The 20,601-nt window shown below is 38.2% G+C and overlaps 1 protein-coding gene across 14 annotated transcripts in view; it reads right to left on the reverse strand.

The window, feature by feature from the left end:
* Positions 1–20,601, reverse strand: part of SVIL (supervillin) — a 131,329-nt gene that overhangs the window by 22,853 nt on the left and 87,875 nt on the right. For all 14 annotated transcript variants that reach the window (XM_021385499.1, XM_021385507.1, XM_021385502.1 and 11 more), the window contains 4 exons: positions 19,412–19,664; positions 16,434–16,920; positions 14,780–14,999; positions 9,164–9,293 (listed from right to left, as the gene is read on the reverse strand). In XM_021385499.1, the coding sequence (XP_021241174.1) occupies positions 9,164–9,293; positions 14,780–14,999; positions 16,434–16,920; positions 19,412–19,664 (1,090 nt within the window). The remainder of the gene's footprint in view (positions 1–9,163; positions 9,294–14,779; positions 15,000–16,433; positions 16,921–19,411; positions 19,665–20,601) is intronic.

Genomic DNA, 20,601 nt, shown 5'->3' on the forward strand with positions numbered 1-20,601 from the left:
TGCAGGTGGCACTGGGAATAACAATTAAGAAAGCATAACCTCAGTTTGTCATTTCTGAATCATTCTCTTAAAAGTAACTCAATTTTTGAGGCAGGATTAGCGGACTTATCGCTCCAGAGGCTGCTCATTGTTAGTCCTATGTCAGCTTTCTCCTCTCAATATTTTTCCAATGACTGTGATCATTCTTTCCCCTGCCATCCCCCAAACTTATTTAGTGGACGTCACCCTTAGCTTTCCTTGCCTTCTTTAGAGAGTAGCACCCAACAGCTTGAGTGACTGGAAGCAGCCAGGAATACTAAGCATCTTAGTGCCCTCCTAATACAAAGGACTGATGAAGGCACACTGAATTGGAAGGAATTTACATAATCAGCTATAGCCAGGTTTGGCTAAAGAAATACTGCTTCAATGCACTAAGCTTAAAAAAAGTAGCAACATTTCAGGATTATTCTGCATAGAAATCAAGTATGAAAGTATTTTTAGTGCGTGAGGCTGTCAGTACTAGAATTACTTCCAAGCTGTGTGCTGTTTGGCATTTTTCTTCACAAGTTAACCGAAGAACTGAAAACCACATGAAAATTAAAAGCTAGTGCTTTAGCACAGCACTAGCTTGTACAACTACAGAGGATTAAATAAAAAAGAATACAAAAGCTCGTGAATATGAAGTAAACTATCTTTTTGGGGTCAAGATGCAAGGAAGGGATATATACCCAGATAATCTTATTTATTTTCTTTAAATCAACAGCACTGAAGAAATCAGTCCAGGGTTGCCACTCTGCGTAGAACTATATAAGAGCTATTGTGACTACAGAGGATGCAGTGAAATAAGATTTTCTTACACCTTTCAGCATGTACTACAATCAACATCTACCAGCCAGAGGAATAAAGACAAATGTACAGCTGTACAAGGACTAGCACTGGCAAACTCTCCTCTCCTTCCTCTAGCTCCATGAAACTCTGCAGCATTCTGCAGTAACGTTTGCTCCCAATTTATCACAGAAACACAGTCAGACTATGACTGCAGGTCATGATAACCAGAGTAAAACACACTGAATTTTCCCCAGAACTCCAAAATGTTCCATAGAAATAATAAAATGGAAGTCTACTCAAGTATTTTCTCCTCTTCTGTAAAAGCCTCTAAATATTTTCAATAAAAACAGTGAAAGCAATCTCTACTGGCTTTCCTGAATCTCTTCCCTTTCCAGTGCTGGAAGCACACCGCCTCTGGGATGAACCGCTAGTAGAAGAAAATGACGGTAACGCACTATCAGAGAGCTCGGCAGGAAATTAATATATACCTAATGAAACCACAAGTGAAATTTCATACGCAAAACAAGTACTTTTAACTTAGTGAATATGCAATCTTTGATTACAGTACGTGGGGAAGCGAGGGAGAGGCAAGAAGATACAATCATGTGGATTCTTTTATATACTGGGTTTTCCCCTAACCTCTGACAATAGGAGGCTTAATTTTACATTTCATCTCCAGAGAATACATTAAGTTTCAAAGCGTGCAGAGCTACTAGACACTCTGAAGGCACAAGGCTGGGATGTGTTTGCATTAATCACTACACACACAAATTGTAAGAAAGATCACGACCAACTCTGGAGCAGTTTCAAAGAACAAAAGAGTAAGTAGTTCTAACAGCATAAACAAACTTTCTTTCAATAGCAGATTTCAAGTTGTTCCACTGGGCAAAACATCCTCTGATTTCCTAAAAATCAGACTGGTGTGTATTACACAGACTTCACAGCAATTTCATATCAGATATCTACCTAATGCAAAAAGACTCCCATCTTCTTTTATTAATGAACTGGAAAAAAAAAAAAAGATAAGCTGAATAGACAGTAAGCAAACCCTAAGCCATATAACTTGCCATAACAATCCTGGTGGAAAACAGAAGCATATGTGGTGCTTAAAAGAACAAACAATTTTCTCAAGCTGGAAAACTAGTATGAGCCAACAGAATTGTCCGTAGAAATTTCATAACAAACACACTTGGTAATTGGTAGTAGTTTAAAAAGCTTTCACAATTGCCAAAGGGCAGCATTCCTGAAGAAGTGAGTTGGCGAAACCACATTTTGCTTGGGGAAAAATACTGTGAGAAATGTAAAGCTTGTCAATCTTTAAAGCGCAGGCTTTATTTCCAAGTGGGGAAATAAATAACTGAATGAAGATATAAAATAAAGACCTCAAATGCACAACTGTGACCCTTTGGAAAAGTAAACTGAAGACCCCATTCTAATTTGTACTGAAAGATACGTCTGTTTTCATTGATCTCTCTTCTTTCAGAGAAATGACAAAATCCTAAAATCAAGTTAAAACACAAAAAAGGTTGGAAGAGCTGGCATCCAACAGTAACTGGAGCAGGAGATGCTCCAAGCATAAGCACTGATTTTTTCTAATTTACAAAACAAAATTCAAAAAACAACTCTGAGAATGGACAATTGCACAGGACTGATAAAACCTTAGATGGGGACAACATTTAGAAGAAGCAGAACTGAAGCACATAAGTACAGGTCACATAAGCTGCGTTTGTTCCAGACAATCATGACAAGTCTGCTGTAAGACAATCAATAAAGAATGAAAGCACCGCTGCATAATTAATGCCATTCCACATGGCATTATGGAAAACAGGTTTAATCAAAATGGTAAGTTTGATGAGATCAAGTATGATTAAATATGTTAACAGTTACTTCTGATTTCTTTGATATATTTGACTTAATCACAGATGACATTCCAAGCTTTTTTTTTGAACGCTATAAAAATGCAGCTCTCTAGTTAACTAGCAGAAAAAAAATAATTCTAAACAGAAAATAGCCACGCACTGATCCGATTCAGCCCAATGCCTACCGAGAGTATTTCATGCAGGTGGAAAAAATAAAATCACAGTTCTGCTGAGAACCACCTCAGGATAATATCAACACACGGAGAGAAAGAAGGGTGAAAAAGAAGTAATCACACAGATTTTTAAAAAATGCTATCAAAAAAAAAAACTGGAAAACCAGGCTTCTAACAGCACTATCAGCTGAAAAGAGAATCAATTAAAAAAAAAAAGCAAAAAACCCCCATCCAATTCTAAATACAGGAAGAGATAAGAAAAACTCCCATGGAACAGTAGCTCTGAACAGATAGTTAACTGAAAAAGGGATGAGATACAAAGGTAGCTAAGAGCTGGTATAATCTGTCATTACTTGTATAAACAAGAAGCTGAGGAGAGGAGGAAGTTGGTGATACTGGAATCTTTATAGAAATAGCTCATCCATTTCCAGCATCTACATGTCTACCCAGGACAATGAAAGCTTTGGAAGCTTTCCTTGCCCACTGCTTGCCTAGGCTGGCTGATGGTACTGGTCTCTTCTAGCAAGGCAACACATCTCTTGAGAGCATGCACTGGCACTCCACTGCATTTGCAGCATTGATTTGTGCTAAGGAAGGGATCACATCTAGGCAATGCTCTGTTTTGTACCCGACAATTTTCTACTCTAAGTAGCACCACTTTAGGTTACAGTTCAAAGTGGTCTGTGAGCCTGCTTTTTTTTTTTCCTTTATTTTGAAAAGCTTTTTTTTTTTTTTTTTTAAATGCAAGAAATACATGAATTGGTAGTTTTCTATGTTGAGGACCATAATGGCCCGTAGCTATGGGGGTCTAAACCAAAAATGGATGCTAAAAATGTATTTTTCAAAGTGGCGATCCACTTAAAACCAGTGTCTTGAACTATTTAAAAAGGTACTCCAAAAGGTATCTGTTTGCCTTGTAATACAAATGATTTCTCTGGTTTGGGGGCAACTGTTCCTCTTTTAGGGCAGCTGAGGTGAACAGCCATTGAAGGTCCACCTCTCTCCCCAGTGACTCTAGTGATATCAAGTTATTAAGTTAGAAGATACATTTACTTTCTCAATATATAGAGCTAGTGAACTCTATCACAACAAAATTAATTGGTTATCTTAAGTCAAACAGTAATAAAACAGTGCTAAATTCAGAACTTACAGAGAGGAGCCAACACCGGTGATTTTCAGTTTATAGCCCCAAGTCTAATTTTTAATTAAAAAGTTCAGAGTAAAAGATAATCCTCAAAAACTGGTCTGAAAGTCAACGTGGGAATGGTAAATATCAGTAGTCAAAATATTTTAACATAGTTACGGTAATCTCTACCATAATCATCATCCTCTGCTCTATAAATTCTCCTTGTTTTCTTGTGTTCAGCTTGTTTCTTTGCCTACTCCTGCCTTTATTGTTTTCACCTCTAACTGCATGAAACAAGTGCTGTTTGCTCAAACAGAGATCTGGTATTCTACTTCTGCTCAAAGACAACTTTGTTAAGTAGTTCTAGTTGAATAAAGCAAGTTGTTTCGCATTTCTTGTCTATTAATTATTCCTAAGTAAATTCTTCCAGTTGTTTCTGATGAGTTTGCAAAGGTATATGCATGATTTTGAGGAAAACTTGACAGGAAGTTTTACTGTTTACTGTTGCAGCAGCAGATGTCTATTCCCAAGCAAACACAGTTAACTCTGTTACCACAAGTTGCTTTGGGAAAGTGCATCTTAGATCTGAATGTAATTTTCTGTCTTACTTCTCACTTCGTTAATTAATTAGGAAGTTTGCACAGCATTTCACCTTCAATCTCCAAGGATGCCGTTCACCAGAGAGCTTGATTCTTTCAAGCTAGTACTACAGACCTTAAGAAAGAGAGAAAAGCAAGGAGATGGGACAGTCAGAGAATAGAGGCAGGATGTGCTAAGGCAAAAATCCTTCAGACATGGAATAGGAAAAAAGCGTTAGAGGAAAGTCACCTCTGAACTGAAGCAGGTTGCTCTGCACAGTTAATGAATTAGACTATTTTAGACTTTTACAGTTGTAAATGCACATTTCTTACAGAGAAGACGGGGCACAGAGCATTTTACTCTGAAATAAATGCTGCACAGTTACGTGCTGTTCATTTTGTATGTTATGTGAGTTTTTTTCAACAAGTGACGAGTTTTCTGTGTTGTAATTAATGCAATAGCACCTCCTTCATTTAATTTCTTATTCACATAGTCTAACAGATAATGAATTTTTAGAAAAGTAGTCATAAGGGAAACAATAGCAGAATGTGGCAGTAGCAGAAATTCTGAAGAAGGATACACAACGCAATGGTACAATGCTAGGTTTCTTTAAAGCAGCCTTTGCTAAGTTGGTTAATCAGCTAAGATGTCTAATGGACATTGTTGAGCATTTGAACTGTGCAGACTTTTGCTCACCTGATTAATAGGTAGAAAAGGATGAAATTTATGGACAGCAGGTATAACAGGAGAGTAAGTAGAAGCATATACAGGTTCCTATGACAAGGACAGAAGCAAAGTGAAGGAATTAGAAAAGAACTGAACTGCCAGAGATGGAGATGGGGGAAAAACATTCCTCTTCCCCCAAGTTCTTAAATTTCAATCTTTTAATCTTCTAGAAGCATTTTCCCTACTGCAAAGCCAGAGATCAAAACACATTTTCATAATACAAAAGCATGTTTACCAGAGCCAATCCATGCAAGAATTAAACAAGTTAGTAACAACATCACTACAACTCAACACAAAACTAAACAGCACAGCCAGGAGATAAAAAATACGTACGTATCAAAAGCGTATGTCTTTGCTTTCATGCACTATTAAATTGATAAACCATGTCAACCACGATGGGAATCATTCTGCTACAAGTTTAATCATACCCTGTTAAATAATAAGCCAACTACTTTGAGGACAGAGGAAGGAATAGTTAGTAAAACTAAGATACTCAAAAACCATCTGGAGGGAACTGCTAAGCCCAAGGCACTTAGCGAAGGTGGGTTCACTGTTCCAAACAAAGCCTCCAAATAAGCCTGCCTCAGAGCTGGTCTTACCCAAAGCTGATTAGGCACGGCTTTACCATCAATAATTATTCTTCCTTTCAATAGGCTAAAGCAAATACAGAACAGCGCACAGAGTGCAGGCAATCGTAACTCATTAGAGTGGCCCAAAATGAAGCCTAACCACAAGAGCCTCGGCTCTGATTAACACTGGGTGCAGGTACTTGGATGCCATGTCAGAAATAGATACAACTATTACCACTGTAGGAGACTAATAGTTTGTCTAAAGGTCACTTTTTAGCGGCCTACCCCCTGTAAGATTTTTATACTCCTCTGTTCAGTCCTAGCCTTTAACACCAGTACCAAGACACAATATGAGCTCGCTGTAAGAATTAAGTGCATTTGAAATATCATTCACTGCTTTAACAGTACTGCAATGCAGCTGGTAATCACATTAATCAGGGGCTACACTAAAGCCAGCTGACAATAGACCAGGAACTTTCTTTCCAGTAAATCTCACCATTTTGATACTAAGGAAAGATGTTAAAGTTAGTTAATTTTTCTATACAGAGAAAAAAAGTCTCCCATCCAACCTAAGAAGATGAATACAAACATACAAAATTCAAAATATCTTTCCAAATAAAACACATTTCTTTCCTCACACTACGACACTCCATCGCCTACAGTTGTTCCTCTGATATTACAGCTATTCTTTAAATTCTCCAAGGATGTTTTTTCATACATGCAAGTCATTTATGAAGGCTCACAGCTTCCAACATGTTTTCCTCAAATATGCAGCAATCATCAAAACAAGATGCTAGATCTCCCCGTAAATCTCAACTGTTTTTTCTTAAATCTGTCTCTCTGAGTTAATTACTTATTCTTTTATTTCCCATTTTATGTTGCTGACAGCTTATCCATTAATTTTGTGGCTTTTCTAAGTTTAGTCTATATATAAATGATTGTAACACCCTTAGAGTGGTCTCAACACGTAGACCACTGTGCAGAAGCATTTTGACTAGCACTACTTAGTGTAACTATTTTATTAAAATCAATCTTTCAACTTGTGTTGATTAGAAGTAATCTGAAAGCGCTCTAACGCTTCTATTTTAAATAGCTATGCTTCAATAATTGAACCTCTTAGAACAAGTTGAACCAACTCACTAAGGACAAAAAAAAAAAAAAACCTAAAAGGGTGCACTTCACTATGTTAACGAGAGTGACTTAACACAATTAGAAAAACTTCAGGCATTACTGTGAACCAGCTGGGTGTGACACAAGTTTACACACCCTTGCTAGAAATGCATGGCTGTGATTTGTGGAAGGTGTCCTTTAGCTCAAAACACAGTAGTCAATTCAATATCCGTAGTTTTATTGTAAATTCATCAACAGAAAGCAGTAAGATTCTTAAGTACATTGTAGTCTCAAAACTATTTTGCAAATAGAGACTTCAGCGGCATGTTGCTCACAGGGCATACTTCCAGATTTAAGGGCATCTAACAGTGATGTGTTGTAACCAGTGCGTGTGGTCAATTTAGGCAAAGCTTCACATTATCTGTCATGTATAAATCAGCATCACAAACATCAGCATTGCTGTGTGTCTTTCTTATATAGTCAAGATTTCACTGACATTTTGGCAGAACTGCAAATGCTTGGGTTTAGTCTCTACATAGCCAAGAGCTAGCATGAACCAACACAGTGGGTGACCTTATGTCACAGAAGCTTCCACTGCTAGCACTACCACATCAAAGCTCACACCCTTCAAGCACTTCGTGCTCTCTTATTTGCTTCAAAAGCCTAACTTGTGCTATGCTGAGTGAAGCTGCTAACACAGCAGGGAGGATGTAGGTGCTGGAGAGCAAAAAAAAGAAAGAACAAAGGTTTTGTCTCTGCCTAAATCTTGGCAGCTGCTTAAAGCTTTTTCTCAGCCCCATTGTCTTTAGCTGGAGAGCATATGTAACCTGATCTCAACAGTTGTCATTCTGGAGACTAGGCTGTTAAAAATGTGACCACAGTTTTGCTTTCCTCAGTCAAACTATTTGTGCTTTAGGACATCTTCAAACTAGCAACCTATTTTTTCAGCAAGCCCAAACTGCAAAGATCAGTTTTCTTGCCTTTCTATACAGTTAGCACACAACCACGGAAGAGTTCAGGCAGACTTACCCTTAATAATGACAGACTTTAACAACTCCTTACTTGTCATATACTGATGGAACAATGTGATGTTTTAATATTGTTTGCTTACCTATACTGTTGAATGGAAACAGTATTTCACAACTAAATAATTAGATCCAAAGAATACTGTTCCCTATGGTAAAATTTGTATTACAAATCTCATCTGTGGAAATATTCCTTCAAAAATTAGAGGCTTTTTGAACAGCTATTTTATCTTAATGACACTGTCATTTTCAAAAATATTAAATGCAATACAGAAGCAAATCTACATTAGTTTGAATTGGGATTCCATTCTTGAAGTAAATCTCTCAGTAATCCTCTTTTTTTTTTTTTTTCCCCTGTACTTTGGATCACATTGCAGAATGCACAGACATTTGGATGAGACTAAGCCCTGAAGCATACTCCTGGGCTCCTATTTAACACCACAGCTGCTAACAGGCAGTCAGGCCACAGGAACAAACAAAACCTAAAATCTGTCAAGTAAGTATGGAATAGATATCTGGTCCTCACAGTAATTTTTATGCTTTGTGGATCCTCTCCTGATGGCCAACACAACCATAAAGACTTTGCTACAGTGCGCCAACAGTGTGAACTTACCTTTCCTCCACACCTTTCTACCATTTCCCACTCTGTTCACTGACAAGACAAAGTCCCCGTCCAAGAGGTTTTGGCTATCTACAAACACCAAAGATCACGCAAGATAACCAAAGGCTGAATGAATGACACAGGAATGCTCTGGTACCCGCACTTCCTTAGTGTTTCTATGATTGAACATTATTGCTCAATAAAAAAAAAAGTATATGCATAGACACAATACAGCTTTAGCAATGTGAAATTCTTCCAAGTTCATCCATAAAGAAAATCACTTGACCTTGAAGTCTTAAGCCATTTTCACATAATTTTGGTGCATATGGCAGAAAACTTGTAAATATTCCAGAAGCCTTTGAGACCCACTTACTTATTGCTTGCATGAAGACAGTGAAGACATTCTTGCATAAAAAGCTCTCAGGTTGGGAGAATTGTTTTTTAAACAAGCCTGACAACAAGAGGAATAGCAGAAGCTAGCAGCAACTATTAGGCATGCCTGTCTCATGGGATGCATCTTCAAAGCTGAAGCATTTCAAGCAAGACATTTTTTTCCAAACAAGGTTTTCCAAACAGGGATAGAGTTACCTTCTTCAACAGCTGCTCAACTTCTTGCATCTGTGCGCTGCGATCAGTGGCAGACACTTTTGTGTAATCCTGCTTTTTACTGAGCCTGCTCTTCCAATCTTCTTCACCACTCTTCTTCAGCAATGCCAACCTAGAAGAAAAACAATGTCAAAAGTCTAGCTTTAAATACTCGACCTCCCGTTACCCTTGTAAGCTACCTCTATTGCCTCAGTAGTGACACATTCAAGAAAATTTGAAATTAAGTTTTCTAACTAATGACAGTTATTTACATTTCATACACATATACAAATCTCACAAATGAACAACCCTTTACTGAACAGGTCAAACAGAAATTATCTGACAAAACACAGACATCTAGATCTGAGAAAGGCACTCCAGTTAATTTGTATAGTCAGTGGAAACTGCCAGTACAATCAAGAGAGGCCAAGGTACAATGCAGACCATCCTGAAGTACACATATAAGCAGGTCAGATGAATCACTGTTTTTTTCCCCTTCTTGTCGATAATGTACAGAGATTGACTAGCTCAGCTATGGATGCTTATGCTGTAGATGGCCAAAGTTAATGAGATGAATCCTATCACTGGTATTTACTGTACTCATTAAAAAAAGATTTAAAAATTTATTTTCTTTAAAACCCAAGAAGGAAGAGGTTTATTCCGCAGGCAACCATCAATAAAGTCTCATCAGGCACATCAAGTGATAACTTTGCAATTAGCGGTTGGACTACAGTTCCGATGACTGAAGTTACTATCAGACTGCCAGAGAACATTTAACATCTCCTTGCTCATCTAAGGCATTGCTGTCATAAATCAGTAGTTACAACACACTAATAACTTGGTGCTACTGTGCTACAGCTGTGAACACTAGCTGCAAGATTCAAGTAGTTTAAAGGATGCCTTAAGCTTAAAATGTAGATTACCATTAATTTCAGGTAAGCAGGATCTTGCAGAAGTACTATTTTCTAATCTTAACCAATATTCTGAACGTAGCACATAGGGACAATGATTGTCCCAGTGGGCAAGCATATTTGTTTGTTTTGCTGGAACGAGAACCTGTTTGTCCATACAAGCCCTGAAGTGACTAGCTTTGGGTACAGGACAAGTCAGTTCAGAATAGAAAGTCCACAGATACATGATCTTTAGTTTATCTCCCTCACAAAAACATTTGAATTTTCTAACTTTCAGAAATCATTCTTAGTATTTCATAAAATGCATATTTGTAATACTTGTTCAAACAATTGCACTGTTAACTAAGTCATTTTATTTCAGTCAAATAGTTAAATTTTGCTACATAACTTTTTTAAATCTAAGGTATTTCAGCAAGAATTATACTAATACCTTTAACCCTATTTGTATTTGCACAGGTTCAGTAGGTTGGCAACCTATTTCAATCACAGGAGATGGAGATGCATTTTCAGAGATGTGACTACTATAAACCCCGTGGTAAGTATGTTGTTCTGAACCTACAAGGAGAAGGAAGGGGTAGGATTGAATAGGTCTAGCCAGAAGCCAAGTTTCAGGCAGTTGCTTCCTGCAGAAATCCAGGGGGTGTACTCATGCTACTGACCTCTTCAAGGACACCCAATTGGTCCTAAGGCAGTCAGCTCAGGAAAACTGAGGATTCTGAAGACAGAATACAATGGCAGTAAGAATGTCAGTATTCAATAAAGCAGTTATTTCCTCCGTTCCTGCTCAGGCAGGCAGTGCTGGCAGGCCTCGCTGCCTGGCTCCTTCGTATCTCACAGCATGGCATGAGTAGGGGTGAAGAGGACTCACAATAAGGGGCTGAGACGATGGTCATTGTTTCCAGAATGTATACAAGATTTCACTGTCCAGAACTAATCTTCTAGAGTGCACCCAGGCATGCCTGAAACTGCACAGGAGACCAAGATCAAACTGAACTGCTATCACACTGCTGGATTATCTTCAATAGTCATGTTCTCTCAGGTCAGCTTTGCTAAGAAAAGATATTCAGTAACTGAAGCCGGAATGCATTTTGATCAGCTTAGGCCTAAAATCAGTTTGTTTCTAAAAATGTCTATTAGCTGCACAGCATAGAAGAAAAGATCTCTCTTGTTGTTTTTTTTTTAAACCGACATTACTGCAGCATATTTGCTCAAGACCTTTGCTCTGAACAGCTTGGCTGATCAGGAAGAGAAAATCTCTAATTCTAAGACTTTCTGTGTCTTTGGAGACTTTCCTCTCTTCTCTGTTATAAGGATGGATTATTCACTCTTGTCTTCCACTTGTACATGTAATGAAACAATGTGTTCCTACAGTAAGGCTCCATCTGTCTGCCGCAAGTGATGAATTCACCCCTTAAAGAAATTGGTATGCCCAGCATGCTATTGAAAACTTCACTGCTGCGCAAAACCTAAAGCCATGCTTTTGTTTTGAACCACGGAAAGAGCAACATATTCAGACCACTTTGACTCAGCAGCCATTGGAGGGCATCCTTTTGTTTAAATAAAGATGCAAGAACTGCTGAATTGAATCACATAAGCAAGCCCAACAGATCAATAGCTTAACTCAGAAGGTAGATAGCGGTTGATTCTTTGGAAAGTCTGCAAAGAGAAAAAAAAACAAACAAAGACAGTTTTGGGGTCTAACTCTTGGATCTGTTTAAGGTCTTCTGTTCATTGCACACATCAAGTTTTCCACTTTTAATAAATAATGAATTCATTATTCACTTTTATATATCTTTACATACTTCCTCCTTTGCATCCAAAAGTTTCTTTTCCAATCTGAAAATGTTTTACTCTATTCTTGGAAGGAAAAGCTTTATTATATATCTGCCCATCTTTGCAGCTTGCTCTGTGTCTTTTTTTCACCTGTTACTGAGATAGAACAATACAGAGGTGTCAGGACGGATTCAAAGCAAAGGATTTCACATTTGAAGGCAAAATGTTGGATTAGTACTGAAGGGAAATATAAGCAAGATTTGAACAATAATTTTGCCTAAACAAGGAGCATTATAGGCTGTGGCAAAAGCCCACACAAAAATGACAAAAAGAAAACAAAGATGCATCTTTCTTTTGTGGCAGTATTTCATTATCTTAGCTGGCAGCGTTATCCTTGAATTGATTAAACTGGACACAGGTTTGGCTTTCACATAGACTTCATTGGTTGCACTTGACCAGTTCTTCCCAGTGGCCATTCATAAATCCTAGAGGCCAATCTGAGCAAAGTAACTACAAAACGGAAGACGATGGCCAAAGAGTTCATAAATTCACTATATATGTGGACTAGCCTATATAAGAATCTAGCTCTGGTATCCAAACATCAATGAAGGTTGAAAATAAAGCCTAGTCTTGGCTTGTCTTGACAAAGACTGAATGAAAGTTGGAGGTCCTCCAGCTAGTTATCTGTGGTTTTTGAAAATGGTGATCATGGTATGTAGCTGACTTCTACAGAAGAGCAGACCAGGTGGCCTTCTAGCAACTTTGGTCTCTGTAAATGTACAGATACAGGCTACATGCAACTGACACTGTGTTCAAAGTCCTCCAAGACATTCCCCTTCCTGAAGGCCTCTCCCAGGCTCCTCGTTTGTCTGGCTGAACACAAGATGATTATAAAAAAGGCTTCCAGTCTAACACAAAACACAGCCAAAACTACTGTAAGATAGGAGCCTTTGCTCCCTCTCACCTCCAAGTGGCATGCTGGCAGAAGAGGTACATTTTCTCTCTTGAAAAATCATAACTGTCATTCTTCAATATAATATTGGTAATTTTGAAAATGCCAGGTATGCACTCACCCCGCAAGGATAATACTACTTCAGTGAAATAAGTCTTTGTGGAAAATCACTTTCATCCAGATCAACAAGCATGCATCTTGCCCAAATATCATTACATCTGTGGAAAAGCTGTTCTTCCATAAGGTGAAAGAATGTCTGACACAGCCAGAAAAACCCCACAGGATAGGAAGATGAAGTTCATGAATTTAAAAGGAAAAAAAAACAACACCTAAAACCTAAAGTGTAAAAGGTAATTTTTAGCAGCAATACTCTTTGTGGTTTATAAATAGTTGGCATCAGCTACGGACAAGCAAAAGAAAAAGGTACAACCAGTCATTATTATTATTTGTGTTTAATTCTGGGTCAAGAAGTAGACTACTGTGCTATTTTGGAAGGCTAAAATATTTTGATACCAGCTCTGTCATTTACAGACATTTGCAGAGTCAGAATAAATAAATTCCTGACAAGACAACAGGTATTTTATGGTGTCAATTTTGGGATTGAGTAGACAGCCACGGAGGTTTAACAAAAGCAATTTCAGATTGTGAGTGTGATTGACAGTCTGACAGGAACATCAGTTCCTCATGAGACCAACTCAACTGAAGCATTAAATTTAGGACCAAAACAGCTGCTAATACTTGGATCTTCCCCCTCCCTCCAATCTCTGTTTCCCCACCACGCTCAGGGAATGCAGATCATTTACTACCCATAAATCAAAAGTTACTGGACTTAAATCTTATCTGATCAGACAGATTACACATTTACAGAAGGATGAGGAGGGGAAAGGTTGCATTAAAATGAACAAAGAAAAATGCAGTAAACTGAAGTTGGTAAGCAGGTAATTCAGAAAGGGATCCAAGAGTGTACAGCTATTCTAGTTGCTCTGCTCTCCACTTTATGTTAAAGGGATAAAAGGGAGTGAGGATGCTAAAAATGAGGATGACACACACCTAGAAATACACAATGCAAGCTTTGGAATCCTTTCTAGTATCACATTTGCCCCACAAAGTGATGGAATACTTTGACACAGTGAAAGTTAAATGAAGAAGTTATTTTGATTTATTGGTTCTACTTTCCCTAGACAAAAGCTGAAGGATAAGGCTATTTGTCAACCTGATGCAAACGACCATCACTTTACTCACTGCACTGCTACTGGAATTCTTTTATACTCTGTGGTTGAATTTATACTCTGAAAGTTTTAACTGAAGAAGAATAAGTTTCGTAAATACTACAAGTAGCTATTGTAGTTCCAGCTAGAACTATAAGCACACAATAATTACCATTTAATTTCAGATTATAATGGCTTTAGGTTGGAAAAATGTTTCTAATACTCCCACAAACCTGTGAACTTCTTCATCCTTAAAAATCTCTGAGCAAATCTCAGAAGTCAAAATGGCAACGATGTATTTCTTAAATAAGGTGGGAAAAAATCACAAAGTCTATCCTTGATTTCCTGTACTCAGCTTACTAAAAGGAGATTATTTCCATAGAGCAACAAAGAAACACATATTTAAAAAAAAAAAATCACATAATAACTGTTGTAACTGAAGAACTTGAGGAAGCATGTTGAGTATATCAGCATAAATGTAACTAGAATACATATTTTTACTGCTTTCTTTTTCTGACCTTCTTACTGATCATTCAGGTAGTTCTTTCAAAATCAGATTATCACGATCTCTCAAACAGTAATTCTCATTCACCACCTGCCTTACAGGCATGTCAAGCAGATTAGCTGCATATTTCTACTGTTAGCTTCTGACATCTAATAAAGCCCAATAATCACTGCTTAGCTTTTTGAAAAACTGCTTTAAAGCTTCTTTCTTATATCATTCTAATAACTTTAATGATAGAGACCATCTAAAAAAAAAGTGGAATTTAAGTACCTTTCCTTAATTGACATCGTTTTGCTGGAACTATCAAGGACATCCTCAGTTGTCTGTATTTTGTTCTCTCCAGCAGAAAACATCTCACAGGAATTCTTGTAGAATTTTCCTTCCAATTGTTCAGACAGCTCCTGTAGTCTACAGGATGCTGCAGCTGCAGTCTGTGAAACCGTCCTCGTTGCTGGTGTGCTGGTGAGTTCAGAAGTAGGCTCAGCATGGTCTGCCCAGTCAAAAGAGAAGTGTAGAATTACACTTGGCACTATTCTCAAACCCTTTTTTTTTAAGGTTTACTAACCTTACCGTTACTAACACTAAAGCAGCAGATCTGCTTTTCGATATTCAAATCACATGCTGTCCTAACAGAGAAAACATTTCTGTCTGAGCTAGCATAGAAAGATTAATTGTTCAATATTATCTGCTGCATAGACTGGACCCTTCCAACTGAAGTTCACATGAAGCCGCAGAGTATCACGTTCAGTACTCAACTCTGAACTTCATGTGGATGAGGCACAAACTGCTGCTCCTGTCATCACGCCAGCAGGAGAAAAAAGACCAGACAGATGAAAGAGAGAGGGGAACAAAGAGCAGGGGAAAGAAAGGAAAATCTAATCAAGTTAGTATATAGGTAAAGCATTTTAATGTATAGGTAGCATACTAGGAGAACATTTAATAATTTAATGAAGGTCTTGTTTTCTAGAAAGATCTTAGGGACATTTTTTCCTGAGCCACAACTAAACCACAGGAATATCTTCCCTGAGAAAAAAAAATAGGTGCGTGTTATCTTCAATTTTCTTTTTGAAATTCTACAAGCACAACATTCCCTGTTACAGGTCTGCTTCTGTTCTACCCATTCTGTCTCCCCAGCAGTCAGTGAAATTTGATTAGAGTGGACACTGATTTGAGGAATACAAGCAGAACTGTACCTTCCTCCCTATATCTCTTTGGAGATCATTTCTATTTAAAATAAATTAACTTCACAGGCCAAAGACAAAACTGGTTCTAGCACCACAGAGCACTCTTGACCTGTACCCCAACCTAGTGAAAAAGAAAATGGCTCTGAGAATTACTTGATTTACATTTTGTCACAACACTGATGGGAAAATAATACTACTGTTTCAAAAACCATCCACAACTAGCTATGTATGTACCTGTGCAGTCAATATGAAGAAGATGGCTCAGAGCAGACTCTACAGTTCAGAGCAGACGCTTGACCCAGACCAGCTAGTTCAGAGTGTTCAGGATTTCAGAGGACAGGGGCAAGGCTAGGGCAAAGAATCTATCCTAACTTCAGCATATACTATCATTTCTTTCAAGGTAAGAAAACATCAGTAAAAACGAGCCATCTTTAAGGCCTGAAGAGTTGTAAGAATAACTAAGAAAACTGCACTTGCAAAACTTAAAGGCTGAGAATTACACATAACATCTTAACTACTGCTTTCACTAGTTTAAGCAGTGTTAAAAAATAAAAATGAAATAGTCCTGGATAATGCTTGAAATGAAGAAGCTGTAAAACAGAAACACTGCTGTTTGCTGTACCAGACTACACCACCACCGAGTACATATACTGCACCTCTGCACAAAGTCTTGCTTTTCACATCACCTTCCACCTCCATTTTTTCTTCAAAGGAGTGGCTTTCTGTGACTTCCCATTTACCTTGCATGACGGTATCGATTTCCTTCCGTTCAAGAGGCTGAAAAAGTGCTTGTGAACTAAACAGTTCCATGCTGCCCTTCCTCAGGAAGCTGTAGGCTGCCTCTTTATGGTAGTCTCCTGTTTTTTCAAGAACAGGATGTGTGGTTTCATCCTCAAAGGAGCTGTACTTTCTAATTTCATTAGCCTCATGTGCTAGAAACCTCTTTCCCTCTTCTTCATGCTTCTTTGATGCTCTTTTGCTTTCTAGCACTTCCACTGAGGGCTGCCACTGTTCTGACTTCTGTATGCGTTTTCCTGACGAGTCTGAGTTTTCTGCTGAAGTGTGGAATCTCAAATCATCTTTTGTGGCAGCGCTCATGCTTCCATCACTGCGTGGCTTTGCATGCATGCCTCCAGCAAACAGTGCAGAAAGCGCAGAAGCCATTGCTGAAACTGATGTTGAAACTGTACTCGACAGGGGAGTAAGTTTTCCACTTTCATTTTGCACCTATGAACAAAAAAATAGAAATAAAAAAGGACCTGAGAGCTCCAAAATTATCTATTCCCAAGGAAAGTCAAAATCATCCATTCCCAAAAAAAGCGTATCGCATTAAGTTCCTCGGAGCAGAAAGTGTGCTTCCATATGAATATACTACTCTATAAAAAGATAAGGAGAGCAACAATGCCCCCATAATTTGGCTGCAAACGGGTGATTCCACCCAGGGTAAAAATGACTGCACATGAACAGCAGCACTGTTAGTAGTAAAGGGTATATGCATAGCATGCAATATGACGTGCCAGAGCTCCAGGAAAAAATTCATACTGGCCTGTGCTGCCTAGCACTGGGAAAAGAAATTAGTTCAGGCTCCAGACGCCGGATGACATGCCATGTGCCCAAGCTAATCAACTCTGTGTCTCAGCAGGGCTAATTAGCTTTGGCACAGCTCTGCTCTGATACAGTCATGCAGATTCCAGCTCTGGAGCCAGCACAGCACCAGAGAGGGCGTTCTGTGCTGTCTGACAGCGGGTACACATTCCTGACACTTTTGCTACATAAATCACCTTTACACGGGACTGTTAGTCTGAGATTTTCAGATATCAAACATTTGCTGTCTCATATATCTCTATGCAAAATATTTTAAAAATTCCAAATTTGCTTTAGTGGCCTCTGCAGTAAAACAATTAACTTTTCTACGCAAATACAATACTTCTATGAAGTTTTTATAGACAGTTAAGATGAAAAACTTCCCTGAAATGCAGAGCTTGGCATTTTCTTCTCCAAAGAGGACAAAAGCAGTGAGAGTACTTGTATGCCTTCAAACAAATCAGGAGATGGTTTTTGTCTGATTTATTTGCTGTTGTCTTAAACTGCAGGGCCGGTGAATGGCATGCAGAAGAGTCGACAAAAATCACACCATCGGGAGGCAAACAACTAAAAACTCGGAATGCACATGCAAATTCCACAACGCGTGGACAACACACTCGTAAACACATCAGAAAGCAGAGCAAAGACTACTACACTAGCTCAAGGATTTCAAAAAAAGATTAATAAAATAGTTACCGGTTTACTCTTTTTCCATTGCATCTATCAGAATCAGAAATTTAGAGGAGATCAGCAAAAAGATCAGCTTTAATTACAAGATATTTACATTTGCTACTATGTATTTTGAGAATGAAACCGCCAGTTGCCTATTTTGTTACCATACCTGTATTTCTTCCTACAAAAGCCATAACTATCTCTCAAAACTCCAAATGTGCAGCGTGCTACATAAAGTCTTTCTGCTAACACATTCCCCTTACACTCTGGTTTGGAGGCAAGCCTGGTTTCTTTTGCTAGGTTTAGAAAGAGATGACAAAACATGCTTCTTCTGCATTTCCTTGCCTGAAATCTAAGTTCATCTTGTAAAAGCCTGACAAACTGAAGTGACTGTCGCTGGCTTCTTTCTCATCTGCTTCAGCACATTTCTGTTGATCACATTCCCGGCTCCCAAACAAGCCACTGACACAATCATTAGGGAGTCCAGGCTGTGACAGTGGCTAGCACATAGAAAATGAATGGAAACGGTACTCTGTAATGCCTGGAAATCTTTAGGTATATATGCCAAATATTTACTACTGCTTCAAGCCTAAGAAAATTAGGCATAATGCACAGTTATATACCCATACAGCTTTGCACCAATATGGTTAAAGAATCCTACCTTCTCACAATTCTGTTGTTATATGGAATATGTATAAACATGAATGAGAATATGGAAAGAGAAGGGTAGGAACTTTCTCAAACTCCGATTAATCCAAATTTGTAGAAACACAACAAGCAAAACAGTTGTCCCTAAGGAACTGATGTTCCTGTTGTGAACATGAGCTCTGAAATACTGGCCATCCTGTTCTCAAACTTCACTAAAAACACATTCCTTTCCAGTTTCAACTATATGAAGGATTCTGGAAGGGGAAGCCCAATTCCACTCCACAAATTAAATCACTTCATTTTGACTGCAATTTTCTAAATTTCAGAAGTATTCTGCTTTGGGTGGGAAAATAATAAAAATTAAAATCAATGCCCCCTCCCGTAGAAAAATGACAGAGCAGAGCCCTAATAATGGAAATAACACCTTCAGGAAAGGATTTGAAAGATGCACATCACAGACTTCAATAACGAGACGTGTCACAGCTTTCAGCCCTTTGGTCAGGAATTTACTTTCAGAAGAATTGCAGTATTGCACTGGAAAAGACAGATGCTATGCAAGGTACAGCGTGTACTCATCAGGAAGATGACATACTCTTAAATTACTAAAAAAAGAAAACCATATCAATAAACTCAAACATTTTGGAGGATGTTGTTCCTCAATGTCTGCTTCTTGACAAGCTTTTTCCTGTGAATATGTCATGACCCCTGCATGTAGCTTGGAGCAAAGAAAAGACCAGCTGTCGTGGCATCTTATGCAGAAGCTGTTTTCTCCAATAAAAAGATACAAACAAGAAACAGCTAAGATTGCACTTACCTGCTCAACTTCTCCAAGAGTGACTGGCTGGGTCTGGTAACGAGCATTCATCCTCCTGTGCCTAATATCACCTCGACTCCTTGTGGAGATAGCCCTGGATACTGGCTGAGACAGTTTGTTAAACAAAGCCATCTTTTCTGCCAAGCTTAATGTGGAAGAATCTGGTTCATCGGATTGATCTTGCCCCATCGCCTCTTTGGCTGCTCTTATCTCCTCTTTAGCTAATATTTTTTGGTGTGCTGATGCCTGCAAGCTGAAGAAACAGAACTGGAAATGAGTTTTAAAGATGCTGTTATGAAGTTTTAAAATCTTAACCTGAGAGAAGCAGAAGAACTTGCATATGAAGCATAATAGCCAATGTAATGTTGCAGCCTAAGTGATTATGCAGTGGTTCAACATTGGCACGAAGGGTTCCAATTAAACAGCTGAAGATTTAAAGAAATGTTAATTTTTCAATCACAAATTCATTTGCTTATGATACCACAAATTTTGGAAAGGGAAACTCAAGACTGAAGACAGGCTTTTGAGACCTCTCACTTTATACAGAATACAGATCTATGGAGAGACATTTAAGATGCTGCTGTAGAACAAACACTTGTCCTACACTGTAATTTATGTAAAATTCAGCTTTTTTAGAAGTAATTTGTGGTGCATATTTGATAAACATGTAAAAGATGGATTTAAACTCCAAGTTAGTGCGGCTTTTAGGTTAGCATAAATCGTAATGTCTCTTTTAATTTGAAGGAGAATAGAATTCATGTTTATTTTTTTTTTGAGTTATATGGGGTGACTTGGTAATAAAAAATAATTTTGCAATATACTCCATTACTTTTTAAGATTGTATGACCAATGCTGAAGGCAGACACATTCATTCGTAACAGCTGTAACTGCATTTGTCTCTACAATAACATTTTATTCACCTCTAGCTAAATTCAGCCACGTTTATGGAATTAGTATATCGATTTTCTGTCGTGCTCTCTGCTGAAATTCTCTTGTCCGGAACTGGCAAACAGTATTCTGCAATGTTACCTATAGGTGGTGCAATTTCTTATCTTTCCTTAAATTTTGCAAGCTAAAAATATATATGTAGAGACAGACAAAGAGGATATGTACTGCTTGTGAAGTCAAGCACCCAGCTTCGTTTTTTTCATGTCAGGATGACATTATTGTATAAAAATGTAATAGAGTGA

Source organism: Numida meleagris, chromosome 2, assembly GCF_002078875.1.
Source record: "Numida meleagris isolate 19003 breed g44 Domestic line chromosome 2, NumMel1.0, whole genome shotgun sequence".
Lineage (NCBI taxonomy): Eukaryota > Metazoa > Chordata > Aves > Galliformes > Numididae > Numida > Numida meleagris.